At 47.1% G+C, this 10,386-nt stretch overlaps 1 protein-coding gene and 2 non-coding genes across 3 annotated transcripts; all 3 read right to left on the reverse strand.

The window, feature by feature from the left end:
• Positions 1 to 270: 270 nt before the first annotated feature.
• Positions 271 to 5,675, reverse strand: RACK1 (receptor for activated C kinase 1). Its single transcript, XM_008262008.5, has 8 exons — positions 5,461 to 5,675; positions 4,412 to 4,583; positions 3,226 to 3,373; positions 2,916 to 3,011; positions 2,550 to 2,660; positions 1,346 to 1,486; positions 737 to 847; positions 271 to 382 (listed from the first exon to the last, which is right to left on the reverse strand). The coding sequence occupies exons 1-8, from the start codon at positions 5,567 to 5,569 to the stop codon at positions 317 to 319; spliced, it is 954 nt and encodes a 317-aa protein (XP_008260230.1). The 5' UTR covers positions 5,570 to 5,675; the 3' UTR covers positions 271 to 316.
• On the reverse strand, positions 3,486 to 3,564 carry LOC127492877 (small nucleolar RNA SNORD96 family). Its single transcript, XR_007922707.1, has one exon. It is a non-coding gene; the product is annotated as a small nucleolar RNA SNORD96 family (small nucleolar RNA).
• LOC127492879 (small nucleolar RNA SNORD95) lies at positions 5,166 to 5,233 on the reverse strand. Its single transcript, XR_007922708.1, has one exon. It is a non-coding gene; the product is annotated as a small nucleolar RNA SNORD95 (small nucleolar RNA).
• Positions 5,676 to 10,386: the final 4,711 nt, after the last annotated feature.

The following is a 10,386-nucleotide window of genomic DNA, read 5'->3' on the forward strand; positions in this document are numbered from 1 at the left end:
ACCAGCTTGTGTCCTGTATGCTCCATTTCCGATCCAGCACATCACTAATGTGCCTGAGAAAGCAGCAGCAGATGACCAAATTCCTTGAGGCCCTGCACCCACGTGGGAAACCTGGATAAAGCCCCTGGGACCTGGTTACTGGAGAGTGAACTAGTGGAATGCAAGACCTTGTTCTCTAACTCTGCCTTTCAAATTTTTTAAAAACCTTTTGGAGAAATGACAAACCAATCTAACATGGAACATTTCTGTTTCTCAGAAAAACACAATTGCTACATAAGTCAAAGTCAATTTATTGTCATAGTCATGCCAAAAATGCTTAGCGGGTGCCGATGGTCACCTGCCACACTCGCACCAGGTTGTCTGTGTAGCCAGCAAACAGGGTCTGCAAGGGAGAAATGACAGGATGAGTTGTGAACTTTGTCCCACTGCAACAAAGAGGGCTTTTCTTTAAAGGACCTTAATTCTAATGACCAGACTGTAGCTGGTGGCTGTTATTCTTAGAGGAAGAAACAGCTGTTGATAAGAATACAATCATCTTAAAACTGATCAAATTAGTATCAGTGCATAAAAATGAAGGCTAATCACTACCTCCACATCACAGTTGAAAGGAACATGCATTCCACATTTCTTTCTTGATCATCCAAGCCATTTTAAAAAAATCACTTTCCTTTATGTCAAAAATAGCAGTATAGAGAAGAAATGTTGGAAGGTGAGTTAAGTGAGAAGTCAGACTTACCTGGCCATCAGCAGACCAGGCCAAAGATGTACACTGGGGTGGCTCTGCCTTGCTGCTGGTACTAATAACTTCTTGCTTCAGTTCATCTACAATGATCTTGCCTTCTAAGTCCTGAGAAATAGGTCAAAACCAGGGTGAGGATACTGTTAATACATTTATACCAGTGATACTTTTTAAGAAACTCAGTAACAGAGGTCCCCTCTCAAAAGCCCCTTTTTATAAATAGAGTCTCAACAGGATGATTTTGCCCAAGGGGACATGTGGCATTGCCTACAAGCATTTTCAGTTGCAACTACTAGGTATGGAAGAGGTTACATGGCCTGTTACCAACATCTTGTGGATAGATGTCAGGGATGCTAACACTAAACAGACCCACTACACAATTACACAGACCAAAAAGCCATTATGCAGAGGCTGCGTATTCTGCCATACATAATCACCCCTTTCAGTAAGCAAATATTCCCCTCCATTAATAATCCCAATCCAGGGAACTTTTCTAGGTCTCCACCAACAGCTTGATGGTTAGCATTTGTTTAGTATGTGGGACTCCCAGCATCAAACCCATATGGCATGTTAAGTCACATTGCCAGGATTCGATCTCATGCTTACCCAGATCTTGATGCTAGGGCCTGTGGCAGCACAGAGCCAGTAGCGGTTGGGGCTAAAGCACAGAGCATTGATGATGTCTCCTCCATCCAAAGTATAAAGGTGTTTGCCTTCATTGAGATCCCATAGCATGGCCTGCCCGTCCTGCAGATAGGGAAGGTGAGTCAGCAGCACAATGTAACCTCTCCCAGATGTCAATCCCACCCACCTCAGGATTTTGTCATCAATGTGCTTTTAAAGATTTTAGTCATCTGAAAGGCAGAATGATGGAGAGGAGAATAGATAGATCTTCTATTTGCTGGTTCACTCCCCAAATACTACTAACAATTGTAGCTAGGTCAGGCGAAAGGCCAGGAACATGACAGGGCTCCCACATGGATGGCAGGGATGTAACTACTTGAACCATTATCTGCTGCCTCCCAGGATGTGTCTCAGAAGGTAGCTGAGACTTGAACTAGGTACTCCAATATGAGATGTGGGCATCTCAAAGCAGCAGCTTAATGGGCCGTGCCACAAAACTCTCTTGCCCATCAGATCCTTCAGTACCCTGGCTTTCTTGAAAGCTACTGACTCTACCAATATTTATATCTACAGGCTTTTCCTTTAACAGAGGACATCAATAGCCCCATAAACTTTCTGATGGGTTATCAAAAAAATCACTATGATCAGTTCCAAACAGGATCCATCAATTGCTTCAAGAAACTTTACAGAGAAAACATTTTTTTTTTTCCTTTGAACAGTATGTCTCACCCATGTAATTTTCAGTAAGTGACCTTTGGAAACATACTCTTGAATAACCTGGCTAATACTTAGTTTATAGTTTATGTCGAAGACCCAAGGTATTCTTTTTTTTTTTTTTTTTTTGACAGGCAGAGTGGACAGTGAGAGAGAGAGAAACAGACAGAAAGGTCTTCCTTTTGCCGTTGGTTCACCCTCCAATGGCCAGTGCATGGCGCTGATCTGAAGCCAGGAGCCAGGTGCTTCTCCTGGTCTCCCATGGGGTGCAGGGCCCAAGCACTTGGGCCATCCTCCACTGCACTCCCGGGCCAGAGCAGAGAGCTGGCCTGGAAGAGGCAACTGGGACAGAATCCCGAGCCCCGACCGGGGCCACAAGGCGGAGGATTAGCTTACTGAGCCACGGCGCCGGCCCCAAGGTATTCTTTCTATGAGACTGTCCCCCTGGTTGAGACTCCTGGCCCCCAAATACCTTGCCTCCAGAAGCACAAAGGGATCCATCTGGAGACACTGTCACAGTGTTCAGATAGCCAGTGTGGCCAATATGGTTAGTCTTCAGCTTGCAGTTAGCCAGATTCCATACCTGTGTAAATGGGTGGGGTTACAGGTGAACAATTTAGCTCGTATCAGCCAGGACTGAGAAGAGTCAAGCCCAGCAAAAGGCTTGGCACCTTGTTTAAAAGCTTTTAAGGGATATCAATTAGCTATTTAAGACCAACTGTCAAAAACCAATGGTCTGTACTGAGTAAATCCAACAAGAGGAAAAGTCAATTGAAGGAATCCACAATGCCTAAGGGGTTCTGGCTGTACAAGCCCTCTATGCCAGCTCAAAACTCACCTTGACTAGCTTGTCCCAGCCACAGGAGACAATGATAGGATTGCTGCTGTTGGGCGAGAAGCGGACACAAGATACCCACTCTGAATGGCTCTCATCCTGCAGAGAATGGAAAGGAAGTAAGAGAAAACATTTCTATCTTAAACTATAGAACTCCATCCCTGATCTCGGTGGAATGGATATTGGCAGTACTGTGTTCACATCTCCTAACTGAACCATGAAGAACAGAATCTCTTTAGTCAACACATAAGGCAAAGGTTAAAAGAAAGGGTGCATGGGAACCTTGAACATGTGTTTGCTGCCTTCACTTTACCTGGACAGTGTATTTGCATACACCCAGAGTATTCCATAACTTGATGGTTTTATCTCGAGATCCAGAGACAATCTGACGGTTATCAGAGGAGAAGGCAACACTCAGTACATCCTTGGTATGGCCTACAAATCGTCTTGTGGTGGTGCCCCTGAGAAAGACAGCTCTGTCACTCTAGACAAACTTTACCAACATTTTTCTGGCATTCGCCCCATCCCGGTGGACTGCATCACTAACAAGTCTTTTCCGAGTTTATGTCAGAGAATCCCTTCAGAATTGCAGGACATGTCCTCACTCCCACATGGGGATTGGCTGACAATGTCATCTGTCATCACCAGGATCCTCCATTATACTTGCCAACTGCTTATCTAGAACAGAAATTCAAGATAAAACTTGTTCCAACCGCTGTCTACTCCAAATTGCTACACCTATAAAAACATTCAACCAGGCTGGCGCCACGGGTTCTAGTCGCGGTTGGGGCGCTGCATTCTGTCCTGGTTGCTCCTCTTCCAGTCCAGCTCTCTGCTGTGGCCCGGGAAGGCAGTGGAGGATGGCCCAGGTCCTTGGGCCCTGCACCCCCATGGGAGACCAGAAGGAAGCACCTGGCTCCTGTCTTCCAATTGGCACAGTGCACCAGCTGCAGTGGCCACTTGGGGGGTGACCAATGGAAAAAGGAACACCTTTCTCAAAAATTCAACCAGACTACTTCTCAGCAACCATAATTAAATCAAAGGGCCCCCTGAGGGGCCAGTGCTGTGACACACTGCCAGCATCCCATGTGGGCACTGGTTCTAGTCCCAGGGTATCCTCTTGCAATCCAGCTCTTTGCTGTGGCCAGGGAAAGCCACAGAAGATGGTCCAAGTGCTTGGACCCCTGCACCCACATGGGAGACCAGGAAGAAGCTCCTGGCTTTGGACAGGCGCAGCTCTGACCACTGCAGCCATTTGGGGGTTGAACCAATGGAAGAAAGACCTTTCTTTGTCCCTCCCTCTCACTGTCTCTAACTCTCTCAAATAAATAAATCTTAGAAAAAAAAAAATTAAGAGGGGGCCCGAATAACTATCTTCTGTAGGTAGTTTTTACTTTATACTTCAACTTTCTCCTGGAAGATAACCTCCCAATTGCCATCTACCTCATTTCTTCCCAGCTTTTCCCCAAGATCCCACAGCTAGGTGAGCAGCTACTTGCGTTGTGAGATCCCAGAGGCGAAGGGTTCCGTCCCAGGACCCTGAGAGGGCAAACTGGCCATCTGAAGATATGACCACATCACTAACGAAGTGGGAGTGACCCCGAAGAGCTCGCTGCGGGATGCCATAGTTGGTCTCATCCCTAGTCAGCTTCCACATGATGATGGTCTTGTCTAAAGAAAGACAAAAGGGAAACTGGTGAGGAACTTTGCAGCCCACTTGCTGACCCTATTGAAAATTTAAGATGTTACAAAATCATATGTAGGTTAACACTTAAAAAGACACTTCGAGAGGAAACAAACTGTAGGTTATTTGCCAGGGCCCAGTGGCCAACAGTTCCAAAAAACAGGCAGGTGGGCCTAAACTGTAGCACGAAAATCTAACCCAGGTGTCAGAGAATACGGTTACCCCTTCTTGAGATTCAAACTAATTCAACATATATTTTGTATCTTGCCAGAATGCTTGAGAAAGCTGTGGAAAAATTAACTAAGTCATTTTAGCGCCCCCCTCTTAAAATTTCTCCTCCTACAAACCGATACAAGTACCATTGTATCTGAGGGCTCCTGACCATTTCTAATTATTATTCCTAACTTTCGACGATTTTTAAGCTGTTAAGAACACGCCTCCAAACTCGATAAGGTCTACATGGAGAGAAAATGGGGTGGATATTCGCAGAAAGAAAATGTAGATCGGAAATCTGAGCCACAAGGTTCCCTGCAGTCCACCCACTACCCAGCGAACTAAGAGCCGGGCGGCAGCTCAGAAACAGCCTCTGGATTTCTGCATGGATACTCAGATGGCATGTTGGGCTCATCACCGCCCCGCCCGGCCTTGTAGGCTCCTGGGCACATTCAGCTTTAGCTGCCAGCCAACCTCCAACAAATCTGGCAGCCACGAGCTGACAACACCTCCAGGTCTTATCTGCAACGTGGGCCCCCCGGGATGAGACAGAGACTCGGGTCCGCACTCCCCAACACGCAGAGGGATCTATGATCCGTCATATAACACGTTCCCAGTCTAACCCCGCGACACACACAACCGGGTACTAACCTCGAGAGGCGGACAGTATCATGTCCGGGAACTGCGGGGTGGTAGCGATTTGGGTAACCCAGCCATTGTGGCCCTTGAGGGTGCCACGAAGGGTCATCTGCTCAGTCATGGCGGCAGCGGGTGCGAGTGTCGCCGCAGCGACGAGGATGGCACCGGATAGCACAGAGAGCCCAGCAGCGCTGCCACTCCCGCCGCGGCCCTGCCGAGGAAAAGAGAGAACAGCCCCTTGCCGGAAGCGGAAATATCCTCACATTCGCGCAAGATGGCGTGGCCCATAATTCACCTCTGTTCAAGAGGGCGGCGCTCATGATTCCTCTCTGCTCAAGATGGCGGCGCCACGTAGCGCGACCGGCGAGATGAACTTGCTTCTGTGGCCCCCTCTGCCACGTACCACAATATAGCTGCTCCGTACAAATACTTTCTGAAACAGAGACTAGGAGATGTTTAAAAAGGCTCTGCAGATAATCATTAGAGCGTGAAATGACACAAGAGTTAACTGTACGGCACGTCCCACACAAGGCTCGCCTAAGGGTATCTCCGCCTACTGATGGCATGGAGCAAGCACCACCCTTTCCGTCTGGTGACTTGGCAACGCGGAAGGAGTTTAAGTTCTTTTTTTGTTTTGTTTTGTTTCATCAAAATTTGTGTTCTCATATTTCCGGAGCTGTAAGTTCCATATCAAGAGACCAGGATGACTGGGAGCTACTACTGTAGGATGAGCCCCTTGAATTATGATTTTAATGTGGAAAAAAAAGAAAAAAACAACTGCTCAAATGAACTACCAGAACTAACAAATTTCCAAGCGCCAAGGGTTTTCATGCGGGAAGTTTATGCTGTCTCTGATGGTGTTGGTTAAGGCCCTCCGTGTTGGAAAGTTCTTGCAGGATTAATGTAGGAGAAAGAACACTGCCACCTTGCTCCCAAAGAAAACACTAGAGCTCACGCGGAAAGGCCTCGAGAAGAAACTCTAGGTTCTACTGTCTGGGGACTGTGGTTGGAAGCTCTCCTGTGGGCCTGGTCATTCCACAGAAAAACCCAGGGTCCAGGAGTCCAGGTGTCCCCTGAAGGAAATGACCCCTGATAGGGAAGGAGTGGACCAATACTAAATACCTAACTGTTTGCCAGTTCTCTGATCAACCACAGATAAATAAGTATTGCTTAGCAGTCTCACAAATCCCTGACTGTAAAACAGTCTATCTATATATAGATATTTTTGAAAGATTTATTTATTTAGGGGCCAGCTGGATCTGTGGCATTACCAGGTAAAGCTGCTGGCTGTAGTGCTAGCATCCCATATGGGCATTGGTTAGAGTTCCAGCTGTTGCAATGCCAATCCAGCTCTCTGCTGTGGCCTGGGAAAGCAGTGGAAGATGGCTAATCCAAAGTCGGGAGCCAGGAACTTCTTCCAGGTCTCCCATATGGGTGCAGGGGCCCAAGGACTTGGCCCATCTTCCACTGTTTTCCCAGGTCACAGCAGAGGACTGGATCAGAAGTGGAGCAGCTAGAACTAGAACCAGTGCTTATATGGGATGCTGGCCCTGCAGGTGACAGCTTTATTACCTATGTCACAGTGCCATGAAATGAGACTAGAAATAATATTAATACCTACATTACATAGTGGAGTAGAGTATAAAGGGGCAAATGGGTAAACTGTTTGGAACAATAACTGACAGGGTAAATGCTAGAGTATAGTGAGCATGTGTTGGATACCAGTTGCTGGTTTAAGTTTTGGGGAAATAGCTGTCAGCAAAACTCACAGGGACTGTTTTTACTTTTGCAGTTTACAACCTATGGCAGGGGATAGGTAGGTTAAGAGGAAAGATCAGAATAAAGACACTGAGATATGGGAGAGAGTGCTATAGGTATATGGAAAAATAATATATTCCAGTTGGAGGGAAGTTATATGGGAGAATATTTCAGTAGGGGAGAAGTGTTCAAAGGTCCTGGGGCAGGGTGGTGGTGGGTCTGTGGCAAAGCAGGTTAAAGACCTGACCTGTAGCACCAGCATCCCATATGGGCACCAGTTCAAGTCCTGGGTGCTCCACTTTTTTTTTTTTTTTTTTTAGATTTGTTTATTTATTTGAAAGTCAGAGTTACGCAGAGAGAGAGAGAGAAGTCTTCCATCTGCTGGTTCACTCCCCAATTGGCTGCAATGGCACGCCAATCTGAAACCAGGAGCTTCTTTCAAGGTCCCCCACGTGGGTGCAGGAGCCCAAGGAGTTGGGCCATCTCCCACTACTTTCCCAGGCCATAGCAGAGAGCTGGATCAGAAGTGGAGCAACTGGAACTTGAATTGGCACCCATATGGGTTGCTGGCACTGCAGGTGGTGGCTTTACTTGCTATGCCATAGCGCCAGCCATGGCTGCTCCACTTCTGATCCAGCTCCGTGTTATTGGCCTGGGAAACAGTGGAAGATAGCCCATTTGCTTGGGCCCCTGCACACATGAGGAAGACCCAGAAGAAGCTCCTGGCTCCTAGCTTGAATCAGCTTAGCTCCAGCCATTGCAGCCATTTGGAGAATGAACCAGCAGATGGAAGACCTCTCTCTAACTCTTTCAAATAAATTTTTTTTTTTTTAATAAAAGTCCTGGGGCTGGTCCTGTGGCATAGTGTGTAAGGCCGCCGCCTGCAGTGCTGGAATCCCATATGGGCTCCAGTTCAAGTCCTGGCTGCTCCACTTCTGATCCAGCTCTGCTATGGCCTAGGAAAAGCAGTAGAGGATGGCTGCACCCACTTGGGAGACCTGGAAGAAGCTCTAGGCTCCTGGCTTTGGATAGGCCAAGCTCCAGCTGTTGTGGCCATCTTGGGGGAGTCAATCAGTGAATGGAAGACCTCTCTCTCTCTCTCTCTTTCTCTGCCTCTACAACTCCACCTTTTAAATAAATAGATAAATAAATCTTTACCAAAAAAAAAAAAAAGTTCAAGGATCCTTAGTTGGGGTATTGGAGGATAGTAGACATACACTCTCACAGGTTTGGCAAAAGAACTTGACATTGCTACCTGGAAGTCTTGTTGGAAGGTAGACAGGCAATGGGAAGTGGCTGCCCAGGTGTGTGGAAAAAGCCAGGATCTCCACCTAGAGACTATTTGTTATCTTGGTCCCTTGCAGACTTTGCTACTTTCCTCTGTAGTCTCTATTGGATTCTGCAAGATGCTGTCCTCTTAAGGCCCTAGACTTGTACATCATCTTGGCACCCCCAATTGGCAGTCCTTTTGTTTTTCCAATACTGAACTACACTGCAATCCGTGTGTTTTGTAACTTTTTGTGCTTTATATTTCCAGTGGTGGTCATGGAAGATCCCTGCCATCATCTACCCTCATGATTAGTTTCCTGCCAATGACTAGGGTCATACCAGAGCTTTCCTGAGCACTTGGCACAAATAGAGAGGTGAATGGCTACACTTGCAACACAGTGTAGACTGGGAGGGATTTCCTGGCTGAAGGTCTATAAACTGAAAGGATTTCTAATCTCCCTTCAAGAACATACAGTTCATTCATGCTTGGTTCACATCAGCTCTCAGATAATATAATTCTTTTTTTCTCCCTTTGAAGAAAACTAATCTATTCTGTTTCTTGAACTTTGCCTAGGGAGCCTTTTGGAAGCAGCATTCCTGAGGTGGGGTTGGGAGTTCAGGTTTAAAACAAGACCTTTTGGGTCAATCACACACACTCAAGGAAGAGGCCACTGCCAGCTCCCTTGACAGATATAGGAGGTTCCTAGGACCAGCACTGCTCTCTTCCCTGCTTGTGCCCAGTTCTCAGGGTCTGCTTCTCTTTTGCCCAAGTGTCATCATGTTTTCCCTCCTTGATAGATGGAAAAGAGACTTCAGAAGGTACCTTTCACCAGCTTCTCCCCAAAGTTATTCTTCAATCTATAGAACATGATTCTGGCCATGCCTTCCTCCTATGGGGCTGGGGGGGGGGGGAGGGCATGCTGGTTTTATCCTGGAGTCTATCTGGACCCAGATGGAGTTGCCACTGGAAGTAGAGAGATGAGTAGACTGTATGGGGGCTCTCTGGACTATCAAGTCCTGCAATATTTAGGCTTTTCCTCTGTAGTTTTCTTCTAGTCATTCCTGCCTTCACCAGAGATGCTGGCAGGCCCCAGTGGTCACTGAAGGACAACTCTGAACCAAGGGAAGCATCATCCTTATCCAGAAACCATTTCAGGTATTGTTTATAGCAGCAACAGGATGGGAGGAGCAGTGCCTTTCACGTTTAGCAACCAGCTGGAATTGAGAGGTATAGATACCTGGCTCAGGCCAGGGACCCCATCTCTGCAATGGAGATGTGTTAGTTGACCCTCCATCACCAAAGGGAGCCTGACCCATTCCATTTTGTTCCTCTTGCAAGAAGTCCACCTGTGCCTGTGAGGTAAGGCTTTCTTGCCTCTTCCTTCTCACTCCAGCTTCAAGGAAGTGGGGATGCCTACTGGAGGCCCTCTGGCCTTTGTAGGCAAGGCTCATTGGTGGTCCACACCCTGTTGACAGAGCCCTTTCTGACTGTAACTCATGTTAATTCACTCTCTCCACTTTCCTTCCAAGTCCCTAAACTGCTCCTTTTCTCCCATGTCTGACTATGGACACCACTTCCTTTCCACACAAGATAATAATCCTAAGGAGAAATTGGAGAGGCTCTTTTAATAAAGGCTGTGTCACCATTTCTTTTCTGGAAGGGGTCCCAAGTACCTTCATGATTGGAAAGAGCTCCTCAGGCTTACCTGACAGAGATACATAACATCTTCTCTAGGAGGAGTGGCCTCCATCCTGTCCTGCCAGCGTTCAGATCTGTGGGGGGTTTGAGGGGTTGTCCAGCTTTTCCTCAAATGCAGAGATGAAGGCTGTTGTGAGTGCCTGTGAAGGACTGAAGGACAAGTGTGTGGCCAGGACCAGAGGTTTATTGAATGCCCGCTAAAGTTCTGGGCT

This window comes from Oryctolagus cuniculus, chromosome 14 (genome assembly GCF_051225735.1).
Source record: "Oryctolagus cuniculus isolate XC-2025 breed Fujian yellow rabbit chromosome 14, ASM5122573v1, whole genome shotgun sequence".
Classification (NCBI taxonomy): Eukaryota; Metazoa; Chordata; class Mammalia; order Lagomorpha; family Leporidae; genus Oryctolagus; species Oryctolagus cuniculus.